Here is an 18,999-nt window from a genome sequence, read left to right as displayed (position 1 = left end):
CTGGCAAATTACTGAAAGCAGACAAGTTGTTGACTGCAGTGACGTAATAACTGCAGCCAAAAACTTGTCCGCTTTATTTAATTATGGTTTAAGGAAAAAGAGTAAATTTAAACTAAGAAGATAATAAATTTAGATCTAAATAATATATTTGATACAATGCATTGGCCATTCTCTTTGAAATGTTTTATGGTTGTACAAAGGATTTTAACTCAGTAAAACACTAAGGACGCGCATATTACTTCAGAGCACATCACTTATCGATAAATAAGTCCAGTTTATGACGTTTATGGGAATATAATAACAGATCTTGCCCGTTATTTGATTTCACTACTTTTATGGCCTAGAGTATTATAGGACGTGACGTTTTTGTTTAAAGGACCTTGCAATTTTTAACCGAATGGTTTTTGGGTGAATTAATACTATTACTATTTAAAATTAAACAATTCTAACTACGATCTGGCTCATTTATGTATTAAAAGGGGATTATCGCGAATGGTACCAATTAAACACTGCGCGACGCTCTATAGTACTTAGTTCACTATTTTAGCAACGAATGCTCTATTTTTGAACTCTATTGGCTTAAGCGTCGGCGTTAAGTTAATGCGTTAGCATAAGCTACTCACGAAGAGCGGTGGTTCCAGGGTGGTGGAGCTTGACGGGCGGACGTTCACTGTGGCGGTCCTTAATGCGTGGTGGCTGGCGATACGAGATTCGGCTCCCGCGATGAGCTTGACGAAGGCGCTCCGGTATTTCGGCTGGGCACTACGGTCATCGGACGTTCATAACTTCGAACTCATCATGACGGCTACTCAGCAACTCTTTTTCAAACCATTTTAGGCTGCGCCAATATTTTCGCTTTTCGATCGTGACTAATGACTTTCGAGTCCGATTCTTACTAACTACTCTTTCGCTCCTGACCCCGGCTTATATGCCAAGGGGGAGCGGTCTCGTTGCCGGGCGTTTCACATAAACACTTGAATAAAACACTTTATTTACATCTATAAAATATATTGGGCAAAACCTAAGTTGACCGGGCCGGGTATTGGGCCCTTTTATCTACTTTCAAATATTAAACAAGTGGTCGCGTTTCAACGCGCCCAATTTATTGGTCACATAACCCCCTTACCAGACCCGAACGTCCCGAGAGGGCTACGACGATTTACCAAGTGTGGCCTATTTCGAGTTAGATCGAAGTGTCATGGGGTGTCACCTAAAATTCAGGTTGCTTGGACCTTGCGTCTTCGCTTTCCGACTTGAAGGTGTTGTGCCTTCGCGGGTTTCAAATAACTTCAACTGAGCTATATTATAAGTAACTTTTAAAATTGTCACTGATTCAATCTCACTAAGAATATAAGTTGTATGAGATAATTTTCCGGCTATTTGATATGGTCCATCCCAACGAGGGGCTAGCTTGGACGCAAACTTATTAACAGCAGACGACAAATAGTGGGCCTTTTCATTACTAATTGACCAATGTCAAACTCGCCATGCATCCGGCCCCTATTATTTGCGATGGCTTGTTTTACCTGCGCTCTCTTAAGAGTTCTCTGGGCTCTATCGATATTATCGCTAACCCGTTTAGCAAAAGCAAGCGCTTCGGTTTTAGTTATTTCACTTTCGAAATCAATTGTGATTTTATTTGTATAATTCTAGAAAAAATGCTATAATAGACGAAATTCTTGACGATATGTAAGCTACTAATATTATTGAACCAAGTAATTCCCCCCTGTATTTTAGTTAAAAAGAACGATGGTTATCCAGGCTTTGCTTGGTTATCGTAAACTTCATGACGTGACCAGAAAAGACAAATACCCACTTCCCAGAATAGAAGGTATTTTAGTGCCCGAAATTCATCACCACATTAGATATGAAATCCTGCTATTGACAAATGCAGTTAGACGAAGGTAGTCGAGCTAAGGCGGCATATATCTGTCACCGTGAACTTTTCCGTCCCAAGGTTTGGGTTGACGGGAGCTCCACCATCGTTTCAAAGGATGGTGGACCGTCTACTTGCAACCCTCAGTAGCGAAAGCGTCAGGGCATATTTAGATGATATAATAATAATTCCATCGACTTTTGGACAACATCTCGCTACTTTGTCCAAGGTATTTGCCATATTGAAAAACACCGGGCTAACTATAAAAGGCAGTAAAACCAAATTCTACCAAAAGGAAGGCCGTATTTTAATTAAACGATAGTTTATCGAAATTTGGTAAAAAGAATACTCCCTAAGGCCGCGCGATAAATTTACGAGACTAATTTCCCGTCGCCGTTATAACGAAAATTTATTTGAATCGGGATTGCCAGAACTGTAATGTTGTGGGCGAGTGATTAGAAAATAAAATGGCAACCAGAATTATGCAAAATTATAAATGTTCATTTTTATTCAGAACAGTCTATGGAACGTTCTAGATTTAACTTTCATCAATAACCCAACAAGATATATCCCTTCTACGTAATTGTACAGAACTGGTACTCAAGTGTATAAGACTAGATTTGTCTTAGTTCATCGTGATTGAAAAATAAACCAAAACACACTTACACTTAAGTTAATATCATAAATTATACTGAGTAATTTTAACTAAATTCAAACTACCTAACTATATACTGTCTTAATTAACCGCTGAGAGCTGTTCGCTACTAATTACTTCCAATCTACTTAATTAGCCTCACAGGTTGAGTTGATAATTTCAAGCATATAATTAGGTTATTCCAATTCAAAAAATAATAACAATCAATTTTATCTTACAGCTGACTTGAGTTAGTTCACAATTACTTTAACACTTTCAGTCTTAAACAGGCACTGTTCATACACTTAAGTCCATTCACTCACGTTCCAAACGCGAAACACAATTTAACTCTTTTCTTGACCGAAGACCGAACATACTTATTAAAACCGCAAAGTTACCTCATAATTTTTGACCGACACCAGGACCCCGTCCTGTAGTAGTTCCTCTGACAGACAAGAACAAAGAAAGACTATATCTTCTATATTGACGGCAACGGCCTTATATAATTTTATTTTGTGTTTTCTTTGACCCGTGGAGAGTAGGAGTGTCCCCAATCATCAAGGGTTTTCCATGTACAGGTACACGGGGGGGTCGGCAACGGAAGTCCCCACTTCCTTCCCCCATGTGTGTCACTTCCGGCAGGTGGCCCGGTGGGGTCAACATTGTGGGAGTGGCCACGGGGTTACCCCCGCCAGGTGACCACGCGTTTACCACGCGGCGCGTGTACTTCGCGGTGATTAGCTGGCGCGAAATTATTCAAAATGGGGTCAGCGCTCCTTTAAAGGAATTCTCAGGCTCGCATAGCTATACTCGGTCCCGATTTCCATTGTTAACGCTGTGACAGGTTTTGATTGATTTAGAACAGGAGTTTATCGGTGTAGAAAGTACGAGGATTCCCCGTTGCTATGGTGACTTCAGCCCGACGTTTAATATTATTCTAACAACAAACTTAGCAAATACCTTTAGTGACAACACCGAGAGAATCGCAAACACCTATTAATTATTTCATATTTCTCGAATTATTACGTCGGTTAAATTGAGGTCGCGCGATTTTATTTGCCGGAAAAATGGCCGGGTTAGTGAACAATACTTTCGCAAAATTCGCATAGTCATGGTAGAAATCGGTTCATTCCAATTTGGTTGACAGTTAAGTAATTAATAGTAGAAGGAAAGTGAGGGCGAGGCTCCGAACCCGGGTTCGGGTTTGGGTTCGGGATCGAAATCCGGGATTTAAGGGATGAAATGGGGGTAAAATCATCGAAAAGTCAATGTATTTAGGGTATTTCTCGCGACGATTTGTTTTCCCGTATATCAACATATTGTGTCCAGGCCAACTTGTTCATTTATCTACGCTTATCTCGAAAGATACTTGAACGTATATCTTATCGCGTTTTATCGTACGGAATAAGTTGAAATGATGTAAAAATTGATAACCTAGGCGGCGCGTGCGCAGATTCCCCCGGGAGGCGCGGTTAATTTGAATTTAAGAGTTTTTTGACGTCATGGAATATGGGACGCGGTTAACGTGCGCGGATTGGGGCGCGGTTAATTTGAATTTAAAACATGGATTTGAGTGTTTTGACGTCATGGAATATTCGTTGTTAAAATGACGTAGAATGGAAATATTTTTAAACTTAATTTTAATATCATTGTAGTACTTACATATGCTTGACACTTGAACCTTTCTCACGAGTATTTCAAACGAATATCTAAAGTTTAAGTATGAGAAACGTATCGTTCTCAAGTATTGTAATTGTACACGTGATTCCGTATGAGGACCGGGTAAATTCCTATATACGTAACGCGATACACTTCAAAATGCGTATACGTAGAATGGAATTAATTTTAAACTCCATTTTAATAAATAAGATATCGAAGATAAATAATTTCAGAGTATAAAAAGGGAAAACCGTATAATAGTAAGACCATATTTAGAAAGTTCACCATCTGAATTGTATTAGAAGTGACTCCGAGGAACCTTAAAATGTAAGTAGGAATACTCAGTGATAATTCTTAACTTTGTCTTAATGTATTTATTTTATAGGAATTGTTCATTTCCTGTGTCTGCTGACAAAGGGTTAATCGTTTATGCAGATGAAACCATCCACTGCGGTCTATTAGATTTAACAAAGGGTATCAAACTAACAGAAGCGGAACTGCAAGAGCTATGGACAAAGAAAGATGCCATTGAAGCTTATTTCAATAACGAAGCTGAAACTTCGTGGGTTTTCACAGGTTCTGAAACCAAACGGTTTTCGGTTCATAGATTTGCCGAACAAAAGGTTTTAGATGTTAGACAAATGTACCATGGTTATGGAGTAAACTATGGAAAACTGTTACCGACTAAAGAGGGGGTAGCTTTCGCTCAATCTTCTTCGTTGAATTTCCTCGACCAGTACGAGTCGATTCAGAAGTGTTTAAAGAAAATCAAGGAAATAAAGGAGGCGATGACTAACGTTGTAATTAAACAATTACACGAAGCTCTGAAGAAAGCGTGCAATGGCTGTCAAATTGATCATCCATCTCAACTCCAGCATGATTGTATCATGACGGATTATTCTAAGCGTGTAGATTTGCATTTTTATGAAATAATTATGTCGGTAGATTGTGAAAATATTATTGAAATGTTTACTATTCGCTGTGAATTGTCGAAAGAAATTTTAAAAAATATAATGTCACTAATAATATGCAATGCTAAAAACTTGTTAAAAAACTAATAAAATTGATTGCACTAATGTTCCGATTCTCATTAACCATTATGGATTTAAGCTTACAACATCCAATGAATGGGCTTGTAGCCGGGTCCACCCAATGCGGAAAGTCATTCCTGGTGGGACGGTTGATTCAACATAAGAAGACCTGCATATCCCCTCCTCCGGAGAGGATAATATGGTGTTATACCGAGTATCAGCCGAAACTATTTCAATCAATATTAGAACACACACCTTCAGTCGAGTTTCACGAAGGGTTACTCGATGTTAATATATTAAACCCGCAAATTAGGAATTTAGTTATTTTAGACGATTTGTTATGCGAGATATCTAATAATAAAGATGTAACTAATTTATTTATTCGTGGATCTCATCACAGAAACACCTCCGTACTAATTTTAATGCAAAACCTTTATTACCCCGGAAAAGAAATAAGAACTTTGAATTTAAATGCTCATTATCTATTTATTTTTAAATCACCACGAGATAAATCAACAATTTATCATCTCGCGAGGCAGATATCTCCAACCAATAGCAAATACGTTATTGATGCGTTTCAACAAGCTACGTCACGGAAATTTGGGTATTTATTAGTTGACTTGAAACCTCACACCCCAGATCAGTATTTACTACGAACAGGTTTAATACCGGGTGAAGAATCGGCTGTCTTTATTCCAAAATGAAGTGTATTATAGAAGGGAATTTTTTTAGGGTTAATCGAGAGTGGATTATTAAAGAATTAGCTTACGTAGTATTAGAAACTGAAGAATCGGAAGTGTTTACTTTCAAATCTCCCTACCCTTTCAAAGAGCTTTCAAACGAAGATAAAAGACAATGCAGATGGATATCTCATAACATTTGTCATCTTCGATGGAATGACGGCGAACGTCCTTACAGAACGAGACGTGACATTTGCAATCAGATAGCGGAAAAAGCTACTTCGTTTTTCACCAAAGGTTTAGAAAAAGCTGCAGTATTATCGACACTCCTCGGTGTTCCAGTAACTAACATCGAAGATATCGGCTGTCCTAAATTATCAGAACTAGAAGACGTTGAATTAAACTGCCCTTTTCATTCCGAAACTGTTCATTGCGCTTTAAGAAAGGCTAAGAAAATCTCTAAATGGATGTCTCAAAACGAGTAAAGGAAAACCTAGACTTTCTACGTTTCCTGACATCCTGTAATCTAAATCAAAGAAAGACAGCTATTAAATACGCTAGCAAGGAAGCTATACTGGATCTCGTTGAATGTTGTATAAATGTATTACACGGAACAATTGAACTGTCAGAACGTCATCGTAAGCGGTTAAAGAAACATAGCGCGGTTATACGAAACGTGTCGAAGAAGAACCCAATATCAAAACGACGAAAGATACTGGTACAAAAAGGTGGTTTTCTTCCATTTTTATTAGCGCCACTGCTATCTATCGTTAGCTCAGTCGCCGGAAGTGCAATAAGCCGAGCTATAAACCGATGATGGCTCGAAAAATGCTTCTAGTACCTGAAGATGTAATGGAGAGATTAAAAAACAATACACCTTCCAAAACAGAAGAAACACCTGAACTTCAAAAAGAGAAGACACTCGATGATGAAATGAAATCTATTCTAGATAATCCAGATTTAAACGAATCAGAGAAATTAGCATTATACAATCAAACTCTCCAACGACGGTTAACTTACGTACGTAAAGAGCAAATCTCTCCTGTTATTGAAAACTCTGAACGGCCTAAAACCTGGTTCGCGCAAATATCTTATTCTCTACCTGCAACTTATGTTAGTGATGCGATTTCATTATACCGAGCGACTACGGAAGATCCGAGATATATTAGATGGGCTAACTCAGGAGAGCTTTCTATTCGAGGACAAGTGATTGGAGGATCTAATATAATCGATCTTTTGTATGACGCTGTGAGAAAAACGCCTGGAACAGCGATTGATCCTATAGGAGTTACAGAGTTTTACGAGGGCATTCATAAGTCGAATATTTCAAAACGTTTAATTAAAAATCCTGTAAGATTGACACTGTTAAAAACATTCGCTGTATTTCATACACCGCCAAGTAGTTCAATGTTATCATCATCTTCACCTAGTCCTCTAAGATCTTGGATACATACTAAATAAAATATATTAACCTGATAATTTTGTTCTCATTTCATAGTATAAGCCTACAATGGAAGGTTGTACAGAAACGGTCTCTTTAGGACTTTTAGCCTATTTATCACAATCATTTTCAAAATCACCGAAAATTATCACAGCTGTATTAATTATCATAGTTATTATAATATTAGAATTATTTAATTTCCTTTTTTGGCGTTACATGCCATTACATCAAAATATTACCCAATATAGAGAAAGAACTTGAGCAGATCTATACTAACCTCGCAGACCCAGGGTCATTCGCTGGAGTTCGAGCGCTCTATAATTCAGCTCGACATAAAGGTTTAAAGGTTTCATTGGAAAAAGTAAAACAATTTCTAATAAAGCAGGATACATATACGCTGCATAAACCTGCTAGAAGACGATTCAAACGAAATCGAACTATTGTTTATGGAATTGACGAACAGTGGCAAGCGGACTTGGCAGATTTTCAGAAGCTGTCTAAATATAATTCAGGATCTCGCTACGTATTATGTATTATCGACATATTTAGCAAATACGCTATGGCTGTAGCGGTTAAAAATAAGAAAGGTGTAACAATTTTAGAAGCGTTACGTAACGTTTTTGAAAAAGGCCGTCAACCGAAAAGAATTCAAAGTGATCATGGAAACGAATTTGTCTGTCAAGAAGTGCAGAGTGAATTACAACGAAGGAACATTAAATTTTTCGCTACCCGATCGGAAATGAAAGCGTCCATTATTGAAAGATTCATTAGAAGTTTTAAATCTAGTTTATATCGCTATTTCACGCAGAATAACACCCTTAAATATATCGACGTTTTAGATGATATTATAAACGCTTATAACAATAGTTATCACAGATCAATTAAATGTAAACCCGCGGAAGTTACTCTAGATAACTCTGCTAAAATATGGAAAAATCTTTACGGTTCGGTAAATTTTTCTCCTCCGTTAACATACGCGTTTGAAATTGGAGATATTTGTAGAATAAGTAGAAATTTATCAATTTTCGATAAGAAATATAACCCGAATTTTACTACAGAATTGTTTAAAATAGCTGAGAGACTACCACGTGACCCACCTGTATATAAGCTGATGGATTTAAATTCTAACCCCATTTTAGGAGTATTCTATCGAGAGGAGGTTCAGATTGTTGGTCGAGATTTAAAAGACTGTTACTTCATAATCGAAAAAGTAATAAAAAAGATGAAAAAATCGGACGGCCGCGTAGAACTGTATGTCAAGTGGCAAGATTACGACCCTACATTTAATTCTTGGATACAAGAAGTGGATTTAAAATGAGTTTTTACGTAACGCTACCTTCAGATTCCTCGTCATTATATTACCAAGATAATAGCGTTGGTAAATTTCGAACGTATTTAGCTGAACCGTTAAGATTTGAGGAACAGTACGAAGTTGGGTTAGCGGAAATAAGCTATCCTCGGACATGGCATAACGTTCGAAAACCTAATCTATTGGTTATTAAAGACCCTCTCGAATATGATAAAATGACTGATAACCCTCTAGTTAAAGACCCTCTCGAATATGATAAAATAATTGAAGTTCCCGCGGGTTTTTATAAAACTCCGGAAGAACTATTACATGTTATGAACGTCCACAACCAAGAAGAAGAACAAGTTACATTCGCTTATTTAAATTATTCTAATCGAATTAAAGTTAAATTGCAACCGAAAATCAGGGCTGTAATTGGCCCCGATCTATCGATTTTACTAGGTTTTAAGGATAGAAGAGATAATGATTTCACCATTTTAAATTCAATGATAACCCCCTACCCAGTTGATATGAACGCTGGGTTACATTCCTTATTCGTTTATTCTGATCTGGTTGAAAATAGCGTTGTTGGGGATAGTTTAGCACCTCTATTAAGAATCATAAGCGTCGAAGAGAAAGCCGAGTCTAATGGGAAAACAACTACAAAAATATTTTCACAACCTCATTACCTACCAGTCGTGTGTAATAATATTAAGACTATAGAGATTAATATAACAGATGATTTAGGTGAGCCAATACAGTTTCATAGTGGAAAAGCTCACGTTGTATTACATTTTAAACCCCGTAAAATGTGGACTTCACTATAAACCTTTAATCATTCAGGACACACCTTCATTCTAGCTTAAGAGAGCGAACAGTTAACATCATGAGGTCTGAATATTCACCTTCAAGAACTGATTATGAAAGTTACTATTTAAACCAGGTTGGTTTCGGTGGAATACCTGTATATAGAGGTTTAGCCGTGCAAAGAGGACATGGACTAGGAAATATATTATCTTCAGCGTTTAGATTCGCGGTACCTTTACTGAAGAAAGGCGCTACTTACTTGGGAAAAAAACTTTTAAGTACCGGAGCGAAAGTAGCGACCGATGTTGTTAGCGGAGTCCCAATTAAAACAGCGCTTAAATCGCATTCTATTAACGCTGGAAGGGAAACTTTAGCTTCAGCAGCTGATGAAGCCATGAGACTAACATCTTCAGCTACGGATCATATTAAAAGAATGACGGGTTCCGGAAATAAAAGGAAACGAACTCAGTCGAAAAGCGCCATTTCAACAGCAGGCAGGATAGCGAAAGGACGGTTCCCTAAACGTTCCGATTTATTCTCATAATGTCCCTTTTACACCCGCACTCAGTTGAGTGTATAAATTCCGAGCTAGATTTGTTTCAAGTACCTATGACACAATCTTCGATTATTGGTGGAGAATGGGTTGAGTATAATCCAATATCAAATATAGTTGATAACGCCTCAATTACATTTTCTATCAACGGTAACTCTGAAACGTATATAGACCTTTCACAAACTTTGCTGCACGTTCGAGTTAAGGTAACTAAAGATAATGGTCAACTACCGCAACCCGCGGTTCCAGGTGTTGCGGGTGGGGCCGCCGGAACTCCAGCCGACAATATCGCCCGCGAGAATTTGTTTCTTCATTCGCTTTTTAGCGACGTCCACGTATTTCTTAATGAAAGATCAGTAACACCTTCCAGTCAAAATTACGCTTATAAAAGTATGATACAAACTTTATTAACGTTCGGAGATTCTGCGAAAAAAAGTTATTTAACGAGTTCACTTTTCTATCGGGATACGCCTGGAAAGTTCGATTCATTTTTCGATAACGATGGTTTCTCTAAACGAGCGAGTTTAGCGCAAAAAGGGGCGATTGACTTGTTAGGCGTAGTCCATACTGATTTATGTCAACAACCACGCTTTTTATTAAATATGGTTGATTTGAAATTTAAATTCGATAAAAATAGAGCAGCTTTTTGCGTTCATTCCGACGTAAAATGTAAAGTGGAGATTTTATCAGCTTCCCTTTATCTGAGGAAAGTTAAAGTGATACCGGAACTATCGCTCGCTCAAGCCAAGGCGTTACAATATGGAACCGCTAAATATCCTGTAACTCGTTCGGAGTGCACCTCATTTTCTATACCCGCTGGTCTTATGGCTAGTGTGCAAGATCATTTATTTACCGGACAAGCACCCAAGAAAGTTGTTATCGGGTTTGTGGAACAAAAAGCGTTTCTAGGAGATTTGAAAAAATCCCCGTACAACTTTCAACATTTCGATTTATCAAGCATTGGATTGTACATTGACGGTAGCAGCGTCCCTCATAAAGCGTTATCTCTAAACTTTGAGGAGAATCAATATATTCAAGCGTATTGCAATCTTTTCATTCAAACTAATCAGTGGAACGTAGATGAAGGGAATCAGATAAGTCGGGAAGATTACCCTAACGGAAATTGTTTATTCGCGTACAATTTAACCTCGGATCTTAATAACAACGCTAATCACTTGCATCTTGTAAAAAACAGTAACCTGAGATTAGAATTAAAATTTGCAAAACCGTTACCGGAGACGATTTCCATTCTAATTTACGCTGAGTTTCAAAATTTGATTGAAATTGATAAAAATCGAACCGTGATTTTCGATTACAGTAATTAATGGATTCGCTACAGATAACTAAAATTCTTGAAAAAATTTAAGTACTAAAAGTATATTTCAAGGCGTGTTCGCGGCTGACAAGCTACCTAAATACGTAAACATATTCCCTTCTCTATTTATTGTAAATACCGATACGAGTGCTGAACCTGGAGAACACTGGGTTCTAATATATTTTTCTAAACATAAAAATTGTGAATTCATGGATTCCTTTGGAAACCCGCCAGATTATTTTAAATTTAATGACTTTATTAAACGAAACAGTAAAACTGTAACTTTTAATTCTAATCAATTACAGAGTAATTCTAGTAATACGTGTGGAGCATTCTGTATCTATTTTGCTATAAACAGGTGTAAAGGAATAGAAATGTATAACATTGTGTCTAGGTTTAAGAAAGATAAATATGTAAACGATAAAATGATTAAAGAGTTCATGTGCAAAATGTATTCAATAAAATAATTTTTTTTACAATTTATAGCAATAGCAGTTTTTTTTTATATATATATATACATAAATACAAGCATTCATTATAATTTTTCAATATCTTTATGACCGTGCGCTAATGTACGAACCCCGCAGGGTAGAATGTATCTCTTATCATCATTTGGTGATAAACAAAGTTTTCTAGTATTTAAAGTAAATAGTTCATGCTTGAAACTAGCTATACGCATCATCTCGGCTGACATGGTTTCTTGATTAAAAAGACAACGTTCATAGTCTTCGTGGCGGATGACGTTTCTAATAACGTTCATGGCAACGCCCTTACAAACCTTTTTATGGTTTAAAATTGACTCTAAAGATTTCCCCAATTGCAACTCCTTTTCTATCTCTTCAGCGGTCTTAGACTCCCCGTACAATTTAATAGAATAAAGCTTTGGACGAAGTCCTACAAAGCTTTGAATTAACTGCGAATTTGTCTCGTCTTTAAAATAACCGAGAGCTTTTTTATTCTGATTAGAATGAAGGAAATGCGAAGGTGGATAATCAGAGAAGTCAAAGCGGTTTTTATGAACTTCAAAGTCTATATAAACATCATCCGTCTTAATGTTGTACGTTAGACTGTCTGTAAATATTTTATATATTAGTACTATTTAAATAAAAAAAATGCATATTATATTAAATTACCAGTGTCTGTAAATAATAGTGATGCTTTGTCCCCGTACGTATTTTTTATGAATCCATAATGGAACCGATACATGAGCTCCTTGGATAAATCTAGAATGGTGAATCCGGTAAATATAGGCCGGTTAAGAACAATTTTAGCTCTCTTCTTATGAGCGCCGGCTAACTCTTCATTAAAGATGGTAAAGTGTTCAAACTGCGGGGAACTTGTAACTTTTAACATTCTTTCTGGTTTATGAATCAACTCGAAATTTATATGCTTCCGTAAATTTTCCATTGTTTTTCTAAAGAATTAAATGAAGTAAGGGAAAAAACAGCAATAAATTATTTAAATTGATTTACCCGAAAACAGAGTTAACCATTAGTTACCAGAAATTCTTTTCAAATGAACTCTTGGATAATTTCCTCTGTTCAGTGTTGAATCTAACATATTTTTCTAACCATTTTCCTTGAGTGAAGGTTAGAGCTCGATGAACCTTGGTTATTTTCAAACCTAATTCTACATAATATTTTAAATTGCGGTAATGTACTATGTGTTTCTCTTTATTATTTAAATTAGGAAGAAGTTTTGGTAGACTTTGATTCTCCTTAATATTTAATTTTCCTAAGAGATCTTTGGAGTATGGAGATAGCATATCATGTGTAATAACTTTAGATTCCGCCGCTACTGGGAGATCGTTATGTAAGTCATGCAACTCTGGAGGATATTCAAGATCCACCTGCAAAGGAAACAATTCTTTAAAAATATAATTCAATAATTATAACACTTGTTATTTACCTCTAAAATGTATCCGTTTTCAACGTTATTGGGAATACTCAGAATATTTTCACAGAGTGTTTGCAAATCATCCTCCTGAACCCACTGGAAGTCGCCTAGCGGTAGTGGTTCACACATAACAGCACCGTACAAATTATTCGCATCTTCAATTAAGTTAAATTAATATAATTAAAATAAAAAAAATTAAAATTAAAAAAAAAATTAAAAAAATAATTTTTTTTTTAAATGTAAATTACCTAAATAGCATATATAACTGCTCTCTTTAGACGAATCATATGTGTCGGGCATATATTTGTTATTCGCTTCAGAATAACGAGTTGAGATCATTGAAACACCGCCTCGAATACCTAAAAATTCAATGTAAATACAATAATATTTAAAATATCAAAAAGCGTTACCCTTTTCAATAAATAAGTGTTGATCTATATCAAGTATGAGATCGAGGCGAACATCGGTCATCTTCAAAGCTGCTTGCCAGGCTAAACCTGGTGCGGTGTAAGCGTGAGCGGGATCTAATTTATAATGAGTTATAGATAATGTTCTAAAATTTTCAAAAACGTCGGCTAAGAGCAACGCATCGCTTTTCACATAGAGGTCGGTGTATTCCCCTACGAAAACCGAGGTTAAGAGATTTGAAATATTTATACTATAGTAATTTTACCTAATGTTTGAATATTAAACGCTGTCCAAACATTTTGGGCGTGTAAATAATCAGATTCTAAAATATTTTGATTTTTCAATGAACTGAAAAACGCTTCTCTAGGTGGCAGCATCGTCTCGTCAAATTTCTTTTCATCATCCATATACTCGTACGGGTAGACTCCCTTCCGCAAAAGCAGTTGAACTTTATCACTTTCAAAATATTTCTTAACAATCTGAAATTTACTGGCTCCTTCCAAAACGAGATTAGATACTAGAGCATCGAGGCTATCGCTTAGAAATCGATGAGTCTAAAAACCTAAATCTCCCTAAAAATAATAATAAAATTACTGTTAAGGTTTAATTCATAATTAAATATATTTAACCTAGTTTGAGTGAAATATAATTTTCGCTAGTGGAAGGAATACAGTCAAGTGCCTGTTCCTTAAAATGACCAATCTCCTGACATATAAGATGTAAATCGTATCTATGAAGATTTATTATTATTAGGTTTATTTCCTGGTTAATTAACTTAATAAAATCACCTGCTAAGGTTATGAAGGAAAACAGGGATAAATTCTGGAACTTTCTTTTGAAGATTACAGAGGCCCCCTATATTTACCGCTGAAATGACAATGATCTCGAACAGCGGGCATATTTCCCTGATTTAGCTGCTTCTGACAAATGTAGCAATGCGTAGCAGCTTGAAACTGTTCCTCCTCCTCCAGGGTAATAATCATTGGTACATTGGTCTCAATGAGTTCCATCAACTCCGTCTCTAATTCCAGAATATACTCCAGAAATCTTCGAGTTGCATCTTGACCTCGATAGCAATTGGTTCGAACAGGTACACCTATAAGTATTCTCTTATAATATATCTAAAAGGGAATTTTGCCAAATAACTTACCGTTAGGTCCAACAAGCACCCACGAATACGCGCAGCTGATGTGCATGTTTACTTTGCTGGTATTTAAATCGGGATCTAGATCACATCCTTGAACTCTCGGTAGGATTGCTTCAAAATCGGCGTAAAATACATACTGCACCTAATAATTTCATTTCATTAAGAGTTAAATTAAATAATTTTTATTTTTACTTTTTCCGTCCACTCATATTTAACAAAATAAAGCGTCTTCTTCTTGGTAGGGAAAACTGTTTTTTGGACGCCGTGGGTGGCGCATTCTTCGATATGCGCATCACGTCGCTGTTCAGCGTTGTTTCCGCTGAATCGGTGAAGACACATTCTAATACAGAAAATAATTAGTAGATTGCAAACTAATATATTGGAAATTAAATTACCTGCAGTAATAACTTGTATTTCTGTGTTTTGTTAGATGCTGTAACAGTTTTCCTAGGTCTCGTATAAGACAGTAATGTCTATTCCCATCGTCAATATCTTTAGTTTCATCGGTGATGTATAGCAAATCAACCTCCCTTTCCTTACCACACTTGTTGGAGCTTACGTAAAGAGGGAATATATCTCCCGAGAAGCCGAACACAGATATTGATAAATTATTCATTAATTCAAATTTTTTAAGTTCCGTAGCGTTTAATTTGAAAGGAAAAGATATATCAGTGGTATCAAGTTCGTTTTCATAAGGTGTATATTTGGAAACACTGTTAGGGTGATGAAACTTAGAAACTGGGTGAAGTTTAGCTAGAATTGACCAGAGAAAACATTTCTCATCATTTTCGTTTCTAATATTAAGAATCGCGTGACGTCGAGATAGTTTTTCAGGTAGTTCCATATACGATGACCCCCGCAACGGTTGGTAAGATGCTACATTTAATTCTACATACAGAACACGGTCAATTACCCAACCCGATCCTATCAAAAATATAATGTTTTAGTTCAAAATATAACTTTTATATTTAGTACATACCTGTCGCTTCAAAGTTTTCCGCTGCTGACTGTATTGTTTCAAGACATTCATTCAGCTGGCTTTCAATGACATCGGGCGTTAATGTTGTTTGCATAGTGCTCCGGAAATAGGGTCGTACTTCCGCTCTTTGTTCCTCACCCCCTAAAGGTCTCATATAAACAGATCTTACGAGTAGGAACCATTTAATTCCACGTTTACTGGTGAGTCTTTCCATTAGAAATTTACTGAAAGCGGCTCGGTAACGTCCGATAAACATCCCCGCATCAATATCATAGTCTTCAGCATTGTAACGGATAGATGCTAACGTATCATTCAAGGCCTGGACCATACTTGGAGATGCTGGTGGTGTTTCATCAAGTATTGATGAGGCGGGAACAGGTGATGGCGTTGGGTTGTTGGGTAAATCCGCTGTAGATGGTTGTGTATGGGTAGATTCCAGTTGAATTTCTTGAAGCAGACTAGGTGAAGGTGGACGGTATGGCGATGGTGGACGGAAAGATGCTAGCGAACGTTGCATTGGTGACGGTGTGCGAGACAGGTCCATGGGTTCGGAAGGGCCGGGTGCGTTCAAGTCATGAGTTCGTTGATGGCTCTTGAAATGTTCCAATCTAGCAACATTCTTACCACATACTTCACAGACAAACGTATGTCTATCACCGTGTACTTCTCTAACATGCCGATTTAAGGAGGACTTGGTAGCGAAACTTTTCGCGCACGTAGGGCAAATATGTTGGGCTTTAGGCATCTTGAATATAGCTACCGCAGTTAACCGTGGAATGACCTCCTACAACGCTATACAACCTCTTTTATAGTATATTCAAGTATCATTTGAGAACAATACGTTTCTCATACTTAAAATATTCGTTTGAAATACTCGTGAGATAGGTTCAAGTGTTAAGTATATTTAAGTACTACTTACACGTTAATGCTATTAAAATGAAGTTTAAAAATATTTCCATTCTACTTTAACAACAAATATTCCATGACGTCAAAACACTCTTAAATTCAAATTAACCGCGCCTCCCGGGGAATCTGCGCACGCGCCGCCTAGGTTATCAATTTTTACATCATTTCAACTTATTCCGTACGATAAAACGCGATCGAGATATTCGTTTTAAGAAATACTCGTGAGATTGGTTCAAGTGTCAAGCATATTTAAGTACTACAATGATATTAAAATGAAGTTTAAAAATATTTCCATTCTACTTTAACAACGAATATTCCATGACGTCAAAACACTCTTAAATTCAAATTAACCGCGTCCCCCGGGGTAATCTGCGCACGCGTCGCCTAGGTTATCAATTTTTACATCATTTCAACTTATTCCGTACGATAAAACTTGATAAGATATACGTTCAAGTATCTTTCGAGATAAGCGTAGATAAATGAACAAGTTGGCCTGGACACAATATGTTGATATACGGGAAAACAAATCGTCGCGAGAAATACCCTAAATACATTGACTTTTCGATGATTTTACCCCCATTTCATCCCTTAAATCCCGGATTTCGATCCCGAACCCAAACCCGAACCCGGGTTCGGAGCCTCGCCCTCACTTTCCTTCTACTATTAATCATTTTGACAGCTCAAAGGGTTATTGAAAACACCTGTTAAAATGACTCATTTGTTAACCGTCACGCGATTTTATTGTTCTTTCCACCCCTTACCTTGCCAGTATAAAAGAAATCGCGCAACGGTCAATTGGAAATTATGTTTTTGAAAAATTTTTTAAGCTATATTAGTTTTTTAATCTCTATATGTCTTAGGCAGCCCGAGACGACAATAAGCTCGATTATGACACTCCCCCAATAGCACCAGTGCAGTTGCCCGAAGTATACGCTAGACAATCAAAAGTCGGCGAAGTAATTTTTAAAATTAAACCTCGACAATTATTCGCTGGGAAAGGGGCTAAACAAGACCAAGAAAAAATAACAAAGAATACCACTTGGCACGATGTTGTATTAGAATTCTCCGAGCTCGGAGATTAGGGCGTTCTCCTGGTGAAACAGTAGCTACCATTGATAAAATTGCTCGAGTCTGTTGTGCATTAACAAATTTTACACCATCAGTTGTGTCTATAAAGTAATGCTTTTTCCAATTATTAAAAAATTCACGCCCACAATGGCGGCCATGGCCAAAGCTACGGAGTATTACTACTCTATTGAATAATTATTTAAAAATTTGGAATGGAAATAAATTTATTTTTATTTTTCATTAATTTTCATGGCCAATTTGAGGTGATTTGTTAATCAATTTTAAAATCTTTGAACTAATATCAAATTTAAAATAAAAAAAATTTTGGTACATAAATTCTAGCAGACAATTACATTTGAACTAGATATTAATCACAAATTAAATGTTATTAGGAACGGTTTATCACAAAATTATTAAGTAGGAACGGTTTATCACAAAAATATTAACTAGGAACGGTTTATCACAAAAATATTAAGTAGGAACGGTTTATCATAAAATGTAAACAAGTATTGATTATCACATATTAAATTTAATTTTTTTTTACTTTTTGAAACATTTCAGGGTCCTTTCTTTACCTTTTCTATTAGATTTTTTAATTCAATTTACAATTAAATGTTTCATTCAAAGTTTTAATTTTTTTTAGTTGTTTTTTTTAACCTTATCCTTGCACTCTGTACAAAACCATTTACACTTAGGTATTTTCTTAAAATTCAAACAGTGGATATGAAACCATTTTATAGAACAAGTTTCTGATTCGCATAAAATCATTCCTCCTGATTCGGGTTTTTTACAGTGGCACCAAAGCTCATTATCACCATTTAAACTTATCGCTTGCTTATTTTGGTTTTTATCATTATGCTCATGGTTTTCATCTATCATAGTAATACTGTGAGAGCGATTGCTGTCAAACCTTTTGCTAGGAGATAAAATTTCTTGGGCTAGAAGTCTGCCAGATTTGACCGAGGTAGAATTTACGCTAACTGAAGAGTTTGAACGTATCGAAATATGATCTGCTTTTTCTGGCTTGTTCATTTCTAAAGAAGAAACCTTTTTTCCTCTGTTTCTTTTTGATTGGTTTTCTTTAAGGGTAGGATTTTCCGTGTAAAATTTAGTAACTAATTGGGGTAAAATAGCTTTTTTAAAAAATATTTCTGCTATTGGACCTTCAGTTTCCCAAAAACCCTCATCTGGAAAAACTCTGTCGACATGAAAATCAACGTTAGTCCATACGCAGAAGTCAACGTAGTCTCTTTCAGTAACAAATAATTGGGCCTGGACTTGAGAGTAATATTGATGTGTTTTGTTAATTTT

At 36.4% G+C, this 18,999-nt stretch overlaps 2 protein-coding genes across 2 annotated transcripts; one reads left to right on the top strand and one right to left on the bottom strand.

Moving 5' to 3' along the window:
* The first annotated feature begins 4,476 nt into the window (after positions 1–4,476).
* LOC149956301 (uncharacterized) lies at positions 4,477–8,038 on the top strand. Its single transcript, XM_090166837.1, has 3 exons — positions 4,477–4,496; positions 4,555–4,864; positions 8,030–8,038. Coding segments are annotated over exons 1-3 (321 nt in total). The 5' UTR covers positions 4,477–4,494.
* Positions 8,039–14,142: 6,104 nt separating this feature from the next.
* Positions 14,143–16,600, bottom strand: LOC149956300 (uncharacterized). The gene is made up of 3 exons (XM_090166836.1): positions 15,715–16,600; positions 15,448–15,659; positions 14,143–14,160 (listed from the first exon to the last, which is right to left on the bottom strand). The coding sequence occupies exons 1-3, from the start codon at positions 16,457–16,459 to the stop codon at positions 14,143–14,145; spliced, it is 975 nt and encodes a 324-aa protein (XP_090022962.1). The 5' UTR covers positions 16,460–16,600.
* Positions 16,601–18,999: the final 2,399 nt, after the last annotated feature.

This window comes from Leiobunum rupestre, chromosome 2 (assembly GCF_980474605.1).
Source record: "Leiobunum rupestre chromosome 2, qqLeiRupe1.1.hap1, whole genome shotgun sequence".
NCBI lineage: Eukaryota > Metazoa > Arthropoda > Arachnida > Opiliones > Sclerosomatidae > Leiobunum > Leiobunum rupestre.
The sequence above is the reverse complement of the archived record's forward strand: the minus strand, read 5'-3'. Positions and strand labels throughout refer to the sequence as shown.